Consider the following 22171-nt stretch of genomic DNA (forward strand, 5'->3'; position numbering starts at 1 on the left):
CAGGAGACATATCTCTGGGAGTTGACAGAGGATGTGGCCGCTTCGTCAATTCTTGCCACATCGAGTTAGGGATTTCAGGCAGCGTTGGAAGCTGATGCTAGCATGAAAGTTCTCAAGGAGCAGACGGCACAGCCTCCCCTGGAGTCTGACCACAAGCGAGTGGTCTGGGACCAGGGACGGCTGTAGCGGGTAACGGTCCAGCCGGGTTCACCGGAGGCGTGGCCCAGGGACCAACAGTTAGTGGTACCCTATCCATTCAGGGCAGAATTGTTGCGGATCGGACACAAGATTCCCATGACCGGACACCTAGGGATCATCAAAACCAGGGCCAGGCTACCTCAGCATTTCTACTGGCCGGGAATGAGGACCGAGGTGATTGCCTACTTCCGTTCGTGTGACACCTGTCAGAGGGTGGGGAAGGCGGGGCGGCACCCCAAAGCCCCACTGGTAACTCTGCCCATCATCAAAGAGTCTTTCTCGAGGGTGGCTTTGGATCTCATTGGACCTCTGTCCACTCCCAGCCACTCCGGGAAATGCTTCATACTAACGGTAGTGGACTATGCCACCCGGTACCCGGAGGCGGTAGCTTTGTCATCCATTCGGGCTGACAAAGTGGCCACTGCCTTACTGGAGATTTTCTCCAGAGTGGGGTTTCCCCAGGAAATGCTCACCGACTGAGGGACCCAGTTCATGTCGCAGCTGATGGAGTCTCTCTGTAAGCAGGTACAGGTGCAACATCTGGTAGCCAGCCCGCACCACCCACAGACCAATGGCCTGTGTGAGCCGTTCAATGGCACCTTAAAGCAGATGCTGAAGATGTTGGTCGACTCCCAAGGGAAAGACTGGGAGCAGTGTCTCCCACACCTGCTGTTTGCCTACCAGGAGGTCCCACAGGCCTCAATGGGGCTCTCCCCCTTTGAGCTCCTGTACAGGCGACGTGTACGGGGGCCCCTTGCTCTTGTGAAGGAAGCATGGGAAGGGGATTTGGCCACCCCTGGAGTGTCGGTCATTGAGTATGTCGTGCGCTTCCGGGACAGAATGATGACCTTGACACGGCTGGTGCATGACAATATGGCCCAAGCCCAGGATGACCAGAAGCGGTGGTACAAACAGAATGCTTGTGAGCAGACCTACGAGGTGGGTCAAAAGGTGTGGGTACTGGTCCCCATACCTCAAAACAAGCTTCAGGCGGCCTGGGAGGGTCCATACCTCGTGCACCAGCGGCTCAACGCTGTCACCTATCTGGTCACCCTGAACCACGCCCGTGGAAGGCCTTCCACGTGAACATGATGAAGGCCCATCATGAGCGGGAGGCTTGTGCCCACCCAGTGTGCAACCTTCCCGAGGAAGGAGAGGTAGAAACCCTCTTGGATCTGCTCACCCAAGCCAAGGCGGGTGGATCCATCGAGGATGTGGGGGATGGCCACCAGCTCTTGGAGGACCAACGTTCCCAGCTGGGGATCACCCTACACCCCTTTTGGGAGCTGTTCAGCAGCCTGCCCAGAAGGACTGAGACAGCAGTCCATGACGTGGACACCAGCAATCACACCCCCGATCCGGCGTTCAGCATATCGGGTCTCTCTTGAGGTGCAGCAGCACATGCGCCAAGAGATAGATGAGATGCTGAAGCTGAGGATGATCAAAGTGTCCAACAGCACGTGGGTTTCGCCTGTAGTCCTCATCCCTAAAAAGGACCGAACTACGCGGTTCTGCTTGGACTACCGGGGGCTCAACGCTGTGACGGTCACCGATGCGTACCCAATGCTGCGCATCGATGACCTGCTCGATCAGCTGGCCGGGGCCAAGTATCTGACCATCATGGATCTGAGCAGGGGGTATTGGCAGATTCCCCTGACCCCTGGGGCACGGGAATGCTCTGCCTTTATCACCCCATTCGGACTGTACGAGTCCACGGTGATGCCATTCGGCATGAAGAATGCCCCTGCCACTTTTCAGAGGATGGTCAACACGCTGCTCGAGGGACTGGAAGGGTATGTGACCGTGTACCTAGATGACATTGCCATCTTCAGTCCCACCTGGGAAGATCACCTAGAGCACCTGGCGCAGGTGCTCGGGCGGATCCAGCGAGCAGGCTTGACCATTAAGCTGGAGAAATGCCAGCTGGGTATGAGTGAGGTCCACTACCTGGGACACCGGGTAGGTGGGGGAGCTCTGAAGCCAGAGCCTGGGAAGGTGGATGCCATCACATCCTGGCCACCCCCAGGACCAAGAAGCAGGTGATGTCCTTCTTGGGGACTGCTGGGCACTATAGGAGGTTTGTTCTACACTATAGTGCCCTGGCCAAGCCCCTGACGGACCTCACCAAGAAGAGGCTGCCCGTCGCAGTCGACTGGACAGTCGCATGCGAGACAGCTTTCCAGGCGCTCAAGGCCGCCCTTTCTAGCTCTCCTGTACTACCGGCAGCCGACTTCATGCGGCCGTCCATAGTGCAGATCGACACCAGCGACTTCGGCCTCGGTGCTGTGCTCAGCCAGGTCGACACTACGGGCCATGAACACCCCATTCTGTACCTGAGCCGGAAGCTCCTGCTGAGGGAAGTGGCCTATTCCACGATGGAGAAGGAATGTCTGGCAATTGTGTGGGCCCTGCAGCCATACTTGTACGGACGCCAATTCACCATGGAAACAGACCACAACCCTCTCAGCTGGTTACACACGGTCTAAGGGATGAATGGGAGGTTGCTACGCTGGAGCCTCGCTCTCCAACAGTATCACTTCACCATTCGCCACAAAAGAAGCAGGGACCATGGTAATGCAGATCGGTTGTCCCGGCAAGGTGAGGGTGCGGAAGGGGGCATGGAGGAACACAGGAATGTGATACCCCCTAGGGCCCTCTAAAGCAGGGAGGTGTGATGAAGGAGTTAACTGCTCCTACCCCCCCAGGGCCTGTAAGCATATTGAAGAAAGCAGGATTTAGTGTTCCAATGCTGAATAGCAAGGCCTTTTAGTATGATAATGAGATAAGGCCCAAAACAGAACTTCAAAGCTTAGGTAAGGAGTCACACCAGCATGGGGCAGGAAGATGCCTGAGGGCTTCAATTAGAAGGTACCTGCCAGCTAGACACAGAAATACACATCCATTGTCTCTCCCAGCCTCTCTGGCTCCATCCTAGGATCATGGATTATGAGCACATCTTTCGTGTTATAGACTCAAGAAAAAGATCCGAGTGACCCTGAGGAAATTGCGCATCTGGCAGTGTGACTCCTGAGTCGGTGAGGGTTCTGGGACCTGAGATACATAGATTGGCCCTCCACAGCGACCCAATGGGGCCATGTTTGCTCTCCACACGACAGGCAAAACAAACAGCATTCACTGGTACCTCTCATGTCCTGATCCGATAATGCTGTTGAAAGTTACCCCTTTCTTAGAAATTGGGAATAAGTTCTGCAGAGAGCTAAAGGGTGGAGGTTATTAGCCCACCCTCTGACACAGGGGGAGGAACCTAGCGTGTTTAAGAACTAGCAGCCCATGGCAGAGACAGACACTCACACAGAAGAACCAGACGATGGTGATTTAAGAAGGAACTGGGGACAGACCTGCCAAGGGGAGCAGCGGCCCGTGCTTTGGGGGTTTGTCCGGCAACTAAGATTCTTGTACCTGTGGACTGCAGAGCTCCCGACACCCACATGCACCCTACAATCTGGTAAATTGACCTCCAGCTTAATATCTCTAAGTCTTGTACCCTTATTGTTATATTTTACTCTGACTGCAAATCCACTGTAATTCCATTGTATAGCTTTCTGTATATTTCTGTAATTATCTAGTGCACCCTTAAGGCAATTAAACTATAAAATTAATCTTGGGCCGATGCATTTACTCTGATCACGAATCTTAGTATACCTAGCGGGTAACAGGACATCCTCCCTGCCGGCCATTTGCTCTAGGTGCAGTTCCCTTACTGACCTGAGAGACCAAGGGGGCGCCGGAGAGCTGTGCCTGTGTAGTTACGTCACATTGGTGACGTGGGAGGAACGGATCCTGTGTTGTGTCCTCCACAATCTCAATCAGGACTCTGTCCACCTTATAATTCACAATGCTCCCGTGGATGCAGCGAACTCTGACATTTTTCTCGGTCAGAGGTAAAATGAGCAGAGTTCCCATCAGAGTCACCTGACTCTTGGAGTCCAGCATACCAGAGACTCCTTCCTGGTACAGCATCACGGTACACACCTGGGGCCCATCATTACTACCCAGAAAGGATATCTCACATTCCTCCCTAGACATACACATACACTGCGGTACTGCAGACATACCCACTGAATCAACCAGTGCTGCCATTTTCTGAGCCACCCCAATTTGGGATACCGCCTCCTCCCGGGACTCCACCCCTTTTGGGGTTACCACTCCGATTTGTTGCTTGGAGCAACAAATCCCCTTCTGGGACTCCACCCCCTTTTGGGCTACCACCCCGATTTGGGCCACCGCCCCCTTTTGGGATTTCCTGACCACAGTTCACACAACACAGTTTATGTCTTAACGATACCACACAAGTCCTTGTTGGCACCACCACAGCTCTTGCTGTCACCGATCACCGACAGCACCGGCTGCTGTTCACACACAGCGGCTGGAGTCACTGCAGCTCCTGCTACGGCATCTTCGTGGACCCGTCGATCCACCGGAAGCCGCTTGTCCCCTTCGTAACCCCACCGAGTTACCGGAAGCCGCTTGTCACCTTCGTGACCCCACTGAGCCACATCAAGCCGCTTGTCACCTTCTTGACTCCCACTTAGCCAGGTCAGTATAACACGAACACCTGTCCGTTACCTGTGTCGGCCACACAGGTCCTCGGATACCTCTTCTCCTCAGAGGCATCCTATAGCAATCACCAGTCTCTTTGTCACTGATCCTGGTCATTAAAAAAAACACGCTTTTCATGACCGTCACCTGCTGGCAGCGCAGGTTCTCGGACCCCTCTACAGCAGAGGTATCCTAGTAAACACCAGTCTCTTTCTCCTGGGGAAATGGCCGCACTGGGCTCACCGATCCGGACAGTGCCTTACTCACTAGGTCGCCCCATGGTTCCAGAACCACAGCCGGGCAGTGGCTTCCCCAACCGTCAGCCCTCCTGGCTCAGCGTTGCCCTTAGCAACCGACTTTGCAGTCCTCTTCCGCTGCTCCCAGCAACAAGGCTACAACAATGCCCAAAGCTTTCTCCACCTAATGTGAGGAAGCGCTGTCATTTACTTGGGGAATTCTCGCTTGGCAGCGAACAAAACACATCCGGCCCGGGTTTTCCATCAAACATAGCAGTCCATGCAGTTTATTATGCAGCTTCTCTCTGTAAACCCAGTGTTCACACAGGTTTTTCAATGTCCAGCATACAGGCTCTCTTAGCCTCATTTATCTCACCCACGTCAGGGTCTCCATATGGTTCCGTCACTCATGCTGCAGACGTCCATATCCCTCCAGGGAACTTTCAGGCTCTGGCTGCCATTACACACAGCCACACACAGGCTGTTAGCCAGGAGACAATCCTGCGCACGGGACCTTCCACTCTGGACCAACCAGGCCCCTGCATTCACCACATGTGACCTACCCTGGCCACATTATATGGTCTATAGCCACGCCCACCGGGTCACGTGACTATGACCTCATTACAGGTCCTTCACACACTCACACATTCTTTTACTTACTACAGGCGTTTTCAGACCCACCTCTGGGTGGGTTTATAGGTAACCAGACCCGCCCATCTCTCTAGTTACCTGGAGACTTCTCCCTCTCATATTAAATCAGCATCTCAGCAAAGACCTTGCTGATCACACACCTATAAGTCTCCATCTCAAAGCCACCCACTTTGAGATACCTAACAGCCATTCAATATTCTGCCATTCATCCTTTCTCCTGGAACCTCCACACAGTGCCCCCTAGCAGACACAGTGGTTGCTACACCACAAGAGCCACATAATTGGTTAATGGTGCTGCTTTTGCACCACAATTTCACAGCAGAATATTGTCCAGTACATGCAGATGATGTGTTCAAAACCTCATCAACATTTAGTAGAAACAAATCAGTGAGAAAAAGCTAGCATACTTTGGATTTTCACTTCTTGAGCATGCTCATTATCTTCTGGAAAATTTATACCATAATGAAATAAATGACAGGAAGCCTGTGTGCCCATTATGAGTTGTTGGTGAGTGTTTGATGCTGTGTATTGTTGCTGTGTCAAAAAATTGCAGCAAAGTGGATGGGATATACAGAAATCTCAAGGACATTTTTCTAACTCATCGCAAACTGACCTGTGGTGGTATTTCCAAATCCACAACATGTCAATTTCTAATGTGGGTACGATCAATTTTTTGTACAGATTTTTCGCATAGTCATAGACATACATTAAAGAGCAAACAGATGAACGGCATACTAGGGCACACAAATCACCACATTACCAGACGGAGCTATTTATCTGAAGTATTGCGGCATATAATTCAGTCAAAAAATGGAGGTGCTTGCATGAAAAAACATGAATATTTCAATGTGAAGCGAAAAAAGAAGAAATATGCAGCACTCACCGATATAGCTGAAAAACTGTGCGTCTTTATTTCACATAAATTCCATTAATAGATGTGTGGACATGCAGGACGTTAGAGGAATGCTAGGGGAGGGAGGTGCCGGACAACGGCCGTTTTGCGATTACTCGCTTCTACGGGTCCAGGTGACATGTATGAAATAGACATACATTATATGCGCAAAGTCAGTAAGTAAAAAACACACATGCATTTTTAGTAATCCATACATGACTGTATAAATAAAGCTTTGTCAAAGCCAAATACCAGGAAGTATATAAAAAAAAAAAAAACACCAAGAAGAGACCTATAAATCTTTTCTGGAACTGTTAGATGCTGCGTTTTTGACGCAGCGAAAATATGCAACATAAAAAACTCTCCAAAAGCTCATGGTTGACACACAGCCTTAAACTGGGTTACTGTATGCATACACGTATTGCTAAGGCTGGTTTCACATTAGCGCATTTTATGCGCGCGCACGGCCGGGGGTAGCTCCGCCCCCGAGCCGGCTCTCTGCCCGGCGTGCCCGCCCCTTCCTTGTAGCGCCGCCTCCTAGCGCACAGCGGCGCCTGCGATCGGCGCACCCTATCTTTAGCATAGGGTGCGCCGATCGTGCGCAGGTCGTGCGCTAGTTGCGCTTTGACCTGCGCTGCGCACTTTTGACGGTGCGCCGTGCGCGCCAAAATCGAACTTTTCGGATTTTGGCGCGCACGGCGCACCGTCATAAGTGCGCAGCGCAGGTCAAAGCGCAACTAGCGCACGACCTGCGCACGATCGGCGCACCCTATGCTAAAGATAGGGTGCGCCGATCGCAGGCGCCGCCGTCCGCTAGGAGGCGGCGCTACAGGCAAGGGGCGGGCACGCTGGGCAGAGAGCCGGATCGGGGGCGGAGCTACCCCCGGCCGTGCGTGCGCATAAAATGCGCTAATGTGAAACCAGCCTAACACAGATGTTGGCTTGCATACAGTGGGTACAGAAGGAATTCAGACCCATTTAAATTTTTCACTCTTTGTTTCATTACAGCAATTTGGTAAATTCAAAAAAGCTCATTTTTTTCTCATTAAGGTACACTCTGCACCCCATCTTGACTGAAAAAAAACAGAAATGTAGAAATTTTTGCAAATTTATTAAAAAAGAAAAACTGAAATATCACATGGTCATAAGTATTCAGACCCTTTGCTCAGACACTTGTATTTAATTCACATGCTGTCTATTTCCTTGTGATCCTCCTTGAGATGGTTCTACTCCTTCAATGGAGTCCAGCTGTGTTTAAATAAACTGATAGGACTTGATTTGTAAAGGCACACACCTGTCTATATAAGACCTCACAGTTCACAGTGCATGTCAGACCAAATGAGAATCATGACGTCAAAGGAACTGGCCAAGGAGCTCAGAAAATAGAATTGTGGCAATACACAGATCTAGCCAAGGTTACAAAAGAATTTCTGCAGTACTCAAGGTTCCTAAGAGCACAGTGGCCTCCATAATCCTTAAATGGAAGATCACTGCGATCACTAGAAGTCTTCCTAGACCTGGCCATCCAGCCAAACTGAGCAATCATGGGAGAAGAGCATGGTGAGAGAGGTAAAGAAGAACCCCAAGATCAAGGTAGGTGAGCTCAACAGATGCAGTAGGGAGATGGGAGAAAGCTCCACAAAGTCAAGTATCACTGCAGCCCTACACCAGTCAGGCCTTTATGGCAGAGTGGCCCGACGGAAGCCTCTCCTTAGTGCAAGACATAAAATTTGCTAAAAAACACACGAAGGACTCCCAGACTATGAGAAATAAGATTCTCTGGTCTGATGAGACGAAGATAGACCTTTTTGATGATAATTCTAAGTGGTATGTGTGGAGAAAACTAGGCACTGCTCATCACCTGTCCAATACAATCCCAACAGTGAAACATGGTGGTGGCAGCATCATGCTATGGGGGTGTTTTTCAGCTGCAGGGACAGGAAGACTGGTTGCAATTGAAGGAAACATGAATGCGGCCAAGTACATAGAATCATAGAATCATAGAATCGTAGAGTTGGAAGGGACCTCCTGGGCCATCTGGTCCAACCCCCTGCTCAAAGCAGGATTCGCTAAATCATCCCAGTCAGATGTCTGTCCAGCCCCTGTTCTACTCAATACTGAGCAAAGGGTCTGAATACTTATGACCATGTGATATTTCAGTTTTTCTTTTTTAATAAATTTGCAAAAATTTCTACATTACTGTAGAAATGAACATTTTTGAATTTACCAAATGGCTGCAATGAAACAAAGAGTGAAAAATTTAAAGGGGTCTGAATACTTTCCGTACCCACTGTGCATATTAAATTGTACATTGAATTTTGCCTGTTTATAGTTTATCATTAGCTACTTTTGTAGTTTCAATGTTTTTATGTTCACATATAAAAAGGATACGGGGTACAGCAAAAAACTGGGCAAATACGTGAAATGATGATCCCCAAGCTATTTGCCATGGTGCAACATATGTGAAGACATACTGTAGCTTTCGAAGAAGGTCGAATATCTAGGAGAGAATAAATATATGTCATTAGTATTTATGTTTTTACCCAAAGTGTGTCATCAGTAATTTTCACAGATGGATAAAGTAAGAAATAAATTACAAACCTTCTCTTATCCTTTGCAATGTTAAAAGTGGACAACACATAGATGCCATCTGTGTTCTGTACACGTTTTGCACGGACCCATAGACTTGTAAAGGCACTTGTCATCCATGATACCAGAAAAAAATGGACATGTCTATGGCTATGTTCACACATTGCATTTTTGCAGCATTTTTAATGCAAATTTTCAGCTGCATTTTATCGTACAGCAAAAGCTATAAGATTTCAGAAATCTCATGCACACACATTGACTTTTGCTCCTGACTGAATCAGAAACCTTCTGTGTTTTTTAAAGCTGCAGCATTTCACTTCTTTAACCGCTTTACCCCCAAGGGTGGTTTGCACGTTAATGACCAAGCCAATATTTACAATTGTGACCACTGTCCCTTTATGAGGTAATAACTCTGGAATGCTTCAACGGGTCTTGGCAATTCTGAGATTGTTTTCTCGTGACATATTGTACTCAGGCACGGACTGGCCCATAGGGGAACAGGGGAATCCCCTGGTGGGCCCCTGTGCAAATCAGGGCCCTCAACCTCACTGTATGGGCAGTACTTGTCATAATTCACTTGATTCACTCTGTCCAGAAAAAAGCAACATATCTGTCATGGTTTGAACAAGCTTCTTGCCCTGCACTCACAGGGTTAAGTGTTCGTGGCCTCTTTCTGGATCTGGGAGGGGTATTTATACTCACTCTTTACCACGGTTCTCTGTCAGCTATACTGTTGTGTTGGTATGTCTGACCCCTGGTGTGCGTGTATTCTGCGTTGCTTGTTTGCTTCCCGTGTATGACCCGGTCCGTTCCCTCACTCTGTACTCCGTTTCTCGTTTTGGCACTATTGTCTTTTCCGGTTCTGACCTCCTGGCTCGGCTATTGTTACTCCGTTACAGTTTGTCCCTATTGTACCGTCTATTGCCCGTTCTGGTTTTCTGATCCATTGCTATGTCCTGACTATCCATTCTGTCTAGCCCTTTGGTACTGTATTACTTTCTCGTGCTTTGACCCGGCTTGATCTGGTTTCTGTCTCTATCTATGCCCCTTGGTTACATTGTCCAGTAGTTACCTTTCTAGGAGTTTCCCTGCAGCTCCTGGCTCTGTGGTGCTGAGGCCACACCCCCAGCAGTCACATGCTTCAGGTCCTGTGAGCTTGGAGCATGCATTGTCACCACTGAGACCCCACTCCGCAGGTATCTTTGTGCATAGTCTTTGTACTCAGGACACGCGCACTGGCTCAGTGAGCAAGTGCAGTGCAGTGTTCCTGACAATATCATCATTTATTACCCAAACTTCCAAGTTTATTATTATGTAGAGATATAGGTACATTTGTGAAGCAGGGTCGAGTAATATTTGTATGCAGGTGAAAAGTGGGCCCCCAAAGTCAGTGTTACTGGTGGGCCCTTGGCACCCCAGTCCGACACTGTACTTAATGATAGGGGTAAAATTTCTTCGCTATAACTTGCATTTATTTATGAAAAAAATGGAAATATGGCGAAAAACTTTGAATTTTTATGCCCTTAAAACAGAGAAACATGTGACACAAAATAGATACTAAATAACATTTCCCACATGTCTACTTTACATTAGCACAAACAAAAATTTTTTTCTTAGGGAGTTATAAGGGTTGACCAGCGATTTCTCATTTTTACAACAAAATTTACAAAACCATTTTTTTTAGGGACCACTTCACATTTTATGTCACTTTGAGGGGTCTATATGGCAGAAAATACCCAAAAGTGACACCATTCCAAAAACTGCACCCCTCAAGCTACTCAAAACCACATTCAAGAAGATTCATAATCCTCCAGGTGTTTCACTGTAGCAGAAGCAACATGGAAGGAAAAAATGAACATTTAACTTTTTAGTCGCAAAAATGATCTTTCAGCAACAATTTTTTTTTATTTTCCCAAGGGTAACAGGTGAAATTGGATCACAAAAGTTGTTCTCCAATTTGTCCTGAGTACGCTGATACCCCATATGTGGAGGTGAACCACTGTTTGGGTACACGGCAGGGCACAGAAGGGAAGGAGCGCCGTTTGACTTTTTCAACCTAAAATTGGCTGGAATTGAGATATGACGCCATGTTGCATTTGACAAGCCCCTGATGTCTCTAAACAGTGGAAAACCCCCACAAGTGACCCAATTTTGGAAACTAGACCCCCTAAGGAACTTATCTAGATGTGTGGTGACCACTTGGAACCCCCAAGGGCTTCACAGAAGTTTATAACACCCAGACATGAAAATAAAAAATCAAATTTTTTCCATAAACATGATTGTTTGGTCCCCAATTTTTTATTTTACCAAGGGTAACAGGAGAAATTGGACTCTAAAAGTTGTTTGCCAATTTGTCATGAGTATGCTGATACCCCATATGTGGGGGGAAACCACTGTTTGAGCACACAGGTGGGCTCGGAAGGGAAAGAGCGCCATTTGACTTTTTCAACCTAAAATTGGCTGGAATTGAGATTGGATGCCATGTCGCATTTGACGAGCCCCTGATGTGCCTAAACAGTGGAAACCCTCCACAAGTGATCCCATTTTGGAAACTAGACCCCCTAAGGAACTTATCTAGATGTGTGGAGAGCACTTTGAACCCCCAAGTGTTTCACTAAAGTTTATAATGCCCGGGCATGAAAAAAAAAAAATTTTTGTGGGCAATTTATCTTTTAGTCCCCAATTTTTTATTTTCTCAAGGGTAACAGGAGAAATTGGACCCCAAATATTGTTGTCCAATTTGTCCTGAGAATGCTGGTACCCCATATGTGGGGAAAAAACTACTGTTTGGGCACACGTCGGGGCTTGGAAGTAGTGACATTTTGCAAAGGAGACATTGATGGAATGCTCTGCGGGCATCATGTTCCATTTGCAGAGCCCCTGATGTGCCTAAACAGTAGAAACCCCCAACAAGTGACCCCATTTTGGAAACTAGACCCCCTAAGGAACTTATCTAGATGTATGCTGAGAACTTTGAACCCCTAAGTGTTTCACTAAAGTTTATAATGCCTGGGCGTGAAAATAAAAAATCCTATTTTTTGCCCACAAAAATGATTTTTAATCCCCAAGTTTTAAATTTCCCAAGGGTAAAAGGAGAAATTGGACCCCAAAAGTTGTCCAATTTGTCCTGAGAATGCTGGTACCCCATATGTGGGAAAAAACTACTGTTTGGGCACACGTCGGGGCTTGGAAGGAAGTAGTGACGATTTTGGAATGCAGACATTGATGGAATGTTTTGTGGGCATCATGTTCTGTTTGCAGAGCCCCTGACGTGCCTAAACAGTAAAAACTCCCAACAAGTGACCCAATTTTGGAAACTAGACCCCCTAAGGAACTTATCTAGATGTATGGTGAGAACTTTGAACTCCCAAGTGTTTCACTAAAGTTTATAATGCCCGGGCGTGAAAATAAAAAATCCTAATGATTGTTTAGTCCCCAATTTTTTATTTTCCCAAAGGTAAAAGGAGGAATTGGACACCAAAAGTTGTTGTCCAATTTGTCCTGAGTACCCTGGTACTCCACATGTGGGAAAAAACTGTTTGGGCACATGTCGGGGCTTGAAAGGGAAGTAGTGACATTTTGGAATGCAGACTTTGGTGGAATGGTCTGTAGGCATCATGTTCCATTTGCAGAGCCCCTGATGTGCCTAAACAGTAGAAACCCCCCACAAGTGACACAATTTTGGATACTAGACCCTCTAAGGAACTTATCTAGATGTATGGTGAGCACTTTCAACCCCCAAGTGTTTCACTAAAGTTTATAATGCCTGGGTGTGAATATAAAAAATCCTATTTTTTGCCCACAAAAAAGAACTTTTAGTCCCCAATTTTTTATTTTCCCAAGGGTAAAAGGAAAAATTGGACCCCAAAAGTTGTCCTGAGCATGCTGGTATCCCACAAATGGGAAAAACTACTGTTTGGGCACACGTCGGGGCTTGGAAGGGAAGTAGTGACGTTTTGGAATGCAGACTTTGGTGGAATGGTCTGCGGGCATCATGTTCCATTTGCAGAGCCCCTGATGTGCCTAAACAGTAAAAAAAAAACCGCAAGTGACATCATTTTGGACACTAGATCCCCAAGGAACTTATCTGTTTCCAGTAAAGTAAATTAGTAGTGCATGGAGGTGTCGTACAATTTGAAGCAATCCTTCATACACAGGCCAGGTTTTTCGGGGGCAGGTGTCTCATTGATAAATGGTGTCCTTGCGTATTCCTTTTTTGTAACACAGTCGGCACCTTTTTTGCGGCTTACCTTTTCTTCCAGTTGGCGGGACCACCCCCGGAAAATACTGACCTGGTACAATACGTGCACCTTCAGGAGTGCCAAATATCAGGGCCTTAACCACTACCTCCTGGAAATGAAGATATGATGTATCGGTGTGGCGTGCACATTGTGACAGCAGGAATGCGTTGAGCATTGCCATTTGGACGATGTGCTTTTTGTACCACATCCTGGCCTTTCTGAGAGCATTGCACGGTTGGAGGAGGTGATCAGAGAGATAAACGCCCCCCATGTTTTTGTTGTACCCCACTACACAGGTCGGTTTGCTGACCTGTGTAGAGGTCCCCCTTACAGTGCTGAGGGTGCTGCCATCACCGTGTATGGTGGTCAAGAGAAGGACATCCCTCCTGTCCTTGCACTTGACCACCAACAGGTGGTCGCTACATTGGGCTCTGCTCTCACCTTTTCGGAGCATCTGCCCATGTACCATCTTCAGGAGACCTATTTGATTTTTGCAGACAGTACTGCAGGCTGCAGTACTTCGCTCAGAGAGAGATTTGTAGAGAGGGAAGCTGGTATAAAAGTTAACAGTGTAAAGGTAATAACCTTTATCCAGCAGTGGGTGCACCAAATCCCACACAATTTTCTCACTCACTCCCAGGACAGGAGTACACTCTAAACCTGTGGGTGTACCCTGAGGTACTCTCACACAGCTTACAGAGCTTGATTCCATACCTGGCCCTCTTACTGGGCAGGTATTGCCGGAATTCGAGCCTGCCCTTAAAATGAACCAAGGACTCATCCACGCAGATGTCCCTTTGGGGCACGTACACTTCAGCAAACTTTATGTTGAAGTGTTCGATGACCGGCGGAACTTTGAACTGACAGTCAAAGTTGAGGTCATCTTGTGCGGGACACTGTGCATTATCAGAATAATGCAGGAATTTGTGGATGGCCTCAAAACTCATCCGGGCCATGACCATTCAGAACACTGGAATATTGTATAAAATATCAACACTCCAATATTGCCGAATTACTGGCTTCTTCAGGATACCCATGTGGAGGACCAGGCCCCAAAACTGCATCATTTCAACTGCGTCTACAGGAGACCAGTTAGAATATGATGTACCGGGGTTTTGTGACAAAAATTGACGAGCGTACAGATTAGTTTCCTCCACCATGAGGCTAACAAAATCCTCAGAGAAAAAGACTTTGAAAAAGTCAATTTCTGTGAACCGGTGGTGTCAAACTTGATTCCTGATTCTGCCACAAAATCAGGAATCAGTGGCTCATAATTTTTGGGGGGTGAGGTCCACACAGGGTCTGTTGAATCAGCTGCGGGCATTGTGGGCGCTGCCACATCTTCTGGCCTAGAGCGTCTGCGTGGCGGTTCCACAGGACCCAAGGAGGAAGATGAGGAGGGGGAAGAGGATGAGGATGAAGAATCGGAAAAGTATAAAAATGTGGGATCCTCTCCCTTGCTATCAGTGTCGGAGGCAAGGAAAGAATATGCCTCCTCCATTGAATAGCACTGTTGGGACGAACATGACGAGTGGGACATTTTTTTGGTGAATATGGTGCTTGGGTGCACTATATTGAAAACTATATGTATGTGTGTGGGGGGGCTAGTGATTGGTGCAAACTATTCTGAGAAGCAAATGGGGAGAAAAAAAATACCTGTGAAAAGAAAAGTCTAAAACAGCAGACCCTAGCTCTGATAAGTGAACGATCAAAGTTCAGCGGCCGCTGGGTGTGCGCACGGGTGTGGTGCAAGGGGATGTGAAAAAAAAGGAAAACAGCCGGCAGAAACTCTGAAAAGTGAACTGCATCACCTATCAAAGTTTGGCAGCTGGGAGATGCGAGTACGGCATTGGTGCAAGGGGGCTGAGGAATAAAAAAAGCGAGCATGAGTGTCGATTGGTGAACTGCGTCACCAATCAACGCTCGGCGGCTGCTAAGGGTGCGCACGGAAGTGGCACAAAGGGGATGGAGGGGGTAAAAAGAGGGAGAAAGGGGAATGGGGGATTGGGGGGATGAAGATAGATTGGGGAGAAGATAAATTGGGGGGTGAAGATAAATTGGGCAGGGGATTGGGGATCAGGTAACACTTACAGTTGTAGTATTCTTTTTTCTTCCTTCTCTCTTCTTTCTTCCGCAGGGATTGTGGTGCTACAGGCTGCTGTGGCACCACAATACCCAGCACAGGAGCTCTTGCTGCGTGTGACCTCTCTAGAGTGAGGACCTCTGCAGAGAAGTCAGACAGGTCACAGGCAGGTCAGGGACAGGTCACAGTTCGGTCACACAGCTGCTGTGACCTGTCATTGGTGAGATCGAATGATTACATCGATCCCACCAATCACTGATCTGCCTGGTGACCATGGAACTGCCTAGGATCGAAGCTCACAGCTCTGATTCCTAAGCAGGTCACAGCCAGGTCACCAGCAGGTCACAGAGCGGTCGCAGCTTGACCGCAGCTGTGCCCTGTGTTTGGCGCGATCAACGATGACATCGTTCACGCCAATCTACTCCTGCAGGCCCTGCTGGGCCTGTTCTAGGCTTTGGCCTAGGATCGGTTCTGTTACTGCATCAATCCAGGCTGGTACTAGCAGGGAACAGCGGTGGCATACTGCCGCTGTGCCCTGTGATTGGCTTGATCGATGTGATTGGCGATCGCGCCATTCAGGGGGATACTCGATCCTAGCCTAGGACCACATTGTTTTGGTCTCTCCAATTGGCTGAAACAATGAGAAGCGCTGTGATTGGCTGTTCAGATTTGAACTGCCAATCACAGTGCTCGGGAGGAAGGCGGCAACAGACCCCAGGATGCCAAAACTATCTGCCATCAGGTAAGATGGTGCTAAGGGCTGGCGGAACACACAAAATAATAAAGATGGTATTTAGGTGCGTTCGCAGCCCGGGGTCCACCGTGCAGAGGTGTTCACTGCTGCTCGGTAATGCGGATGTGATATGGCGGAATAATTAAGGGACACACGGGGTTAACCTCACCCAGTGCATACAGAGGTGGACTCTGTTACTTCATAGAGTCGCACAACTAACTAACTAACAAATAATAATAATAATCTTAATAATCTTTATTTTTATATAGCGCTAACATATTCCGCAGCACTTTACAGTTTGCACACATTTTCATCACTGTCCCCGATGGGGCTCACATTCTAAATTCCCTATCAGTATGTCTTTGGAGTGTGGGAGGAAACCGGAGTGCCCGGAGGAAACCCACGCAAACACGGGGAGAATATACAAACTCCTTGCAGATGTTGTCCTTGGTGGGATTCGAACCCAGGACCCCAGCGCTGCAAGGCTGCTAATAATAAATGCCGTAGCCTGTTTGTACTCACAGAGCTTGGCAGTATGAGCGCTAGCATATAGTCGCAGGACTCTGAGACACCGGGTTAGAGACCCTCTAGACACGCTAGTGTGTATCACGTGATCGCTCCGCCGCAGGAGCTGCCAGCGCCAGAACAAGATGCTGCAAGGGTGCACAGGAAGGTGTGTAGGATGTTTGTTTTTTTAATAGGAACCATGCATTCAAGGACAGGGACCAGGGAGCCATGCATACAAGGACAGCAACGGGGAGCCATGCATACAGGGGCGGGGGAGCCATGCATGCAAGGACAGAGATGAGGGAGCCAGGCACACAAGGACAGGGACAGGGGAGCCATGCATACAGGGACGGGGGAGCTATGCATACAATGACAGCGACGGGGGAGCCATGCATACTGTACAAGGACAGGGACGGGGGGGGGGCCATGCATGCAAGGACAAGGCCTGGTGTGCCATGCATACCAGGACAGGGATGAGGGGACAATGCATACCCAGCATAAATAAGTTTACCCAGTATTTCATGGCAAAATTTGGTGCCTCAGCTTATATTCGGGTCGGCATATACTCGAGTATATACGGTAATTTATTTAAAGGCTTGTGCTTATTTAAATTAAGTTTCTAATTCTTTGTTTTCCTTTGCAGAGATAGTTTAATCATAGCAATTGTTGGTTTCCATGACTGCACTTGTGATGAAGATTTCAAATACCAGAGTGACATATTGCGTGAACGATTTTTGGAAAAGGAATATCCAAAAAACCTGATTAGAAAAGCCTATAATGAAACTAAGGATATCCCTCAGGCCGAGTTATTAGAAAAAAAGATAAAAAATACTCTAGAGGTTTCAGTTAATTTTATCACCACCTTCTCATCCCAAAATAAAGAGATTAAGGATATCATTCATAAACATTGGGGGATCTTGCTAAATGACCCCATATGCAAGAAATGTTTACCCCTGACCCCATTGGTGACATACAAGAGAGCACCTTCCTTAAAAAGTATATTGGCCCCCAATAGACTTAGGAAAAAGAAATCGGCTATAAAGGGGTTTAATACCTTCTCTAGGATAATGTCAGTGGGTTCGTATAGGTGCAATAAAAAAAACTGTTTGTGCTGCGCCTGGATTAATCATAAAGCGTCCACCTTTTTTTCCCATAAAGATAAAGGGACAATCTTTAACATCAAGTACAGGCTAGATTGCCAGTCAAGTTTTGTAATCTACCTTGTAGAGTGTATATGCGATAAACAGTATATAGGTAGAACTATCCAACCCCTACACAAAAGGATTAATGCGCACAGACATAATATTAAAATACGTTTTTTAAAACATGGGTTATCGAGGCATGTTAGTACTATGCATAGGGGTCATGTCGAATTGAAGGTTACCCCTATAGACCAGATTCCCTTTGATACTCCGAATAGGGTTCAAGCCTTGAATAAACGTGACATTTTTTGGATTTATAAATTAGGCATGATAAATCCTGGAGGGCTAAATGAGATTTCTGACTTGTTTTAATAATTTTTTGTTTTTTCTTAATTCAACTAAATTCTTTTCCACCTCCTTGGTCCCCCCCTGGGTGGTCACCCTGGGAATAGGTCTTAGTGTGACCTTTGGCCCTTGAACCTTGGTGTCTGTTTTGGGGTTCTCCCGCCTGTGTCGTCCCTCTTCCCTGTCACTTGCAGGTATGTTTTAGTTTGTCATCATCATGTTCTTTCAATTTCACATTTAAAATTTTTTTTTGTTCTCCTCCTTTTCTAGGTGGGTGCCCTCTTCTTCAAACTCATCCCTTCCATTGTTATCTTTACCTTCTTATCCTTTTTCACTTCTCTTTATCCTTTTCGCCATTGGTCCTTTTACTCTCTGTGCTGGTCCAACTGGTAATGAAATTTTTCTTCGTCATATGGGTGTTCTAATAGATGTCACCTTTTTGGTGATGTCAAATCAGATGACGTTCTGGTGGAGCTGCGGGTTAGCGGTGTCATCACTGTAGATTGGAGTGTGGGCTATCTTATTTGAGTTCAAACACCCCCCCAATGTTCTTTTACCTAGATGATGTAATCAAGGTGCTGAAGCTTTAAAGTAACCTTAGATAATGACTGCAGAAGCTAGAATTGGTAATTATGTTCTTAATCCATTGTTTAGCCGCTGAAACATGGGTTCTAAGCTCCAATCATTTTTGCTGAATTGTACATCGATTTACATAATTTTATATTTTTTATATATGTTGAATATCAGTTTTAGCATTTTAGATTAGATAAATGTTTTTATCTACAGTTTTATAATATTTTTCCATCAGGATGATAACTTTCAGGTTTTTCAGCTCAATGTGGGCGTTCCCACAGGAACTGACATCATTCAGATGTCATCTGCATAATGTATATAATGGTTTCTTGTTAACTGACTGTAACATTGCTGCCCTGATGAAGTGGCCAGGAGGCCATGAAACGCGTTGGCTTGAATGTGAATAAAGGTTTGCTTGCATCTTCGGTTGGTTCCTTGTGGTCTAGCGCGGACAAACCCCGGCTTTTCTCTTCTCTATTGTTTTATGACTGCACTTGAGGATACATTCAAAGTTCTAGCAAATTTGCAAACAGACGATAGATTGTCATATTTTTTTTGATTGGTTGATTGCTTCTTGTCATATTCTGGCTAAAAACAGTTGTTGAATAGGGCTCAGTATTGTATGGAACTAGGTATCAACACTGCCTCTGCAAAAACACCTGATTGTCAGAAATATTTTATGAAGGCCGGTGATTCCAATATTGAGGAGGCATATGGGTCGCCCTCCCAGGGCCGTGGGGTACTCGGTACCGGGCCGGTGTCAGGGGGATGTGGTGTCACAGCGGCGGTGACCCGGTCCGTGGCCCTGGGCGCCCAGATCAATGGTGGTTCGAGATATAGTTTATGTGATAGTTTGTGACTCCACCTGTGGTGTTTGGCAAGCAAGATGTTAAGCCAATGCTGCATGCAGATCCTCTGGGGCTGATGGTGTGTTGCAGCACAGATGGTATAGCTCCCCACAGGTGAAGCTGTAACCCCAGGGCAGTGTATAGGCACAGGTAGTGTAAAGGATGATACCCAGATGTAGCGGTGCTGACGGTGTTGGCGCACAATGACTGGAAGACACCAGGGCTTGTAGTTCCAAAGCTTTACTCACAGCTCGTAGTACACACTGGTGCCTGCCTCCATGCTGTGTCCTCCGGGGCAGAGACTCAATCAACCTCCTGGGCAAGTCAAGATTCTCCTCTCCAACCCTCCGCCAACATGTACCTTTCCTGAACGACTCTTCTATTGCGCCTTTTAGTGTGAAGAGCTCCAGTATAGAGTTGAGCGACTTTTGGTTTTTTAGGGTCGCGTTTCGTTTCGTGAAACCCGACTTTTCCAAAAGTCGGGTCGAGCAAGATCGTCCGATTATAGGGAAAAGTCGGGGTCGTCCCGAAACACGAAACCCAATGTAAGTCAATGGGGAATAAAAGTCGGCAGTGAGAGGAGGACAGGAAACACACCAACAGTGCCCATTTGAATGCCAAAAGCATCAATTCTTCTTACTTAAGCTTGTCAACCTTAATTAACTTCATAATACAAGTTACGCACTGAAAAATGGGGGTTATTTGGCTACAGACTGTGGGGGGGGAGGGCTGGCTCCAGGTTTTCATGTGCCCTGGGCAAAAGAGCGCCCCTTTAACACATACCACAACTCATCATGCTCCGATACGGCAGAGAAATAGCGGTATAGTACAATGAAAAATACCTCACTTTTTACATCTCATGACGAGGCCCATCTATTTCTCCATACAGAATCATTGGTCCCATATAATGTTTAAAACAGTATATGATGAGCTCCACATAATGCTACAGTATATGTTGGTCCCCATGGATGAAGCTCTACTGTCTTATGGGCCCAAATAATGCTCCAAACATAATGGGCCCCATTTCTAATGCTCTAGTGTATAATGGGCCCTGTAAATGCTGCTCCAGTGTCTGATGTCCACCTTTGGAATGTTCCAGTGTATGGTGGGCCCCATCTATCATTCTCAGACGGTGTTAGGCCCAGTATGGATTGCACGTGATTGCACAAAGGTTAGAAAGGGTACCGTATCCCCGGATAACATGTGTGGATAGCGTACACATTCAAAATATATGTCTCAGGAGGCAGGCTCAGACGGTGTTAGGCCCAGTATGGATTGCACGTGATTGCACAAAGGTTAGAAAGGGTACCGTTTCCCCGGATAACATGTATGGATAGCGTACACATTCAAAATATATGTCTCAGGAGGCAGGCTCAGACGGTGTTAGGCCCAGTATGGATTGCACGTGATTGCACAAAGGTTAGAAAGGGTACTGTATCCCCGGATAACATGTATGGATAGCGTACACATTCAAAATATATGTCTCAGGAGGCAGGCTCAGACGGTGTTAGGCCCAGTATGGATTGCACGTGATTGCACAATGGTTAGAAAGGGTACCGTATCCCCGGATAACATGTATGGATAGCGTACACATTCAAAATATATGTCTCAGGAGGCAGGCTCAGACGGTGTTAGGCCCAGTATGGATTGCACGTGATTGCACAATGGTTAGAAAGGGTACCGTATCCCCGGATAACATGTATGGATAGCGTACACACTCAAAATATATGTCTCAGGAGGCAGGCTCAGACGGTGTTAGGCCCAGTATGGATTGCACGTGATTGCACAAAGGTTAGAAAGGGTACCGTATCCCCGGATAACATGTATGGATAGCGTACACATTCAAAATATATGTCTCAGGAGGCAGGCTCAGACGGTGTTAGGCCCAGTATGGATTGCACGTGATTGCACAAAGGATAGAAAGGGTACCGTATCCCCGGATAACATGTATGGATAGCGTACACATTCAAAATATATGTCTCAGGAGGCAGGCTCAGACGGTGTTAGGCCCAGTATGGATTGCACGTGATTGCACAAAGGTTAGAAAGGGTACCGTATCCCCGGATAACATGTATGGATAGCATACACATTCAAAATATATGTCTCAGGAGGCAGGCTCAGACGGTGTTAGGCCCAGTATGGATTGCACGTGATTGCACAAAGGTTAGAAAGGGTACCGTATCCCCGGATAACATGTATGGATAGCGTACACATTCAAAATATATGTCTATACATCAGGAGGCAGGCTCAGACGGTGTCAGGCACAGTATGGATTTGACGGCCCAGATTACACAGCGGAGGAGCAGGGAGAGGTAAAGATTGCAAATGCTGGGGCCCTGCCCAAGCAAGGGGGGCCCACTCGTGGGCGTCGGTACTGGCACTAGGCCCCTCATAGTACAGCGGTGTGTCTGACGGCGGGTGTGCACCACCACCGTCAGAGACACTTGATTGCACTATGAGGGACCCTGTGCCAGTGCCCGCGCCCAAGAGTCGGCCTACCCACCTGTCCAGGGCAACGGCACTCGCACGGTGTCATGCGCTAGGTGGTGACCCCGGCCATGGGGGGGGAGGCA

At 47.3% G+C, this 22171-nt stretch overlaps 1 protein-coding gene across 1 annotated transcript in view; it reads right to left on the reverse strand.

Moving 5' to 3' along the window:
• The window catches only part of LOC141054931 (pecanex-like protein 2), a 2173030-nt gene that overhangs the window by 784136 nt on the left and 1366723 nt on the right, over positions 1–22171 (reverse strand). Inside the window, exon 21 of the mRNA XM_073551818.1 lies at positions 8929–9037. Coding sequence (XP_073407919.1) covers positions 8929–9037 — 109 coding nt within the window. The remainder of the gene's footprint in view (positions 1–8928; positions 9038–22171) is intronic.

Source organism: Dendrobates tinctorius, unplaced genomic scaffold (genome assembly GCF_039654945.1).
Source record: "Dendrobates tinctorius isolate UK_male_01 unplaced genomic scaffold, ASM3965494v1 ptg000181l, whole genome shotgun sequence".
In the NCBI taxonomy this organism is placed as follows: Eukaryota; Metazoa; Chordata; class Amphibia; order Anura; family Dendrobatidae; genus Dendrobates; species Dendrobates tinctorius.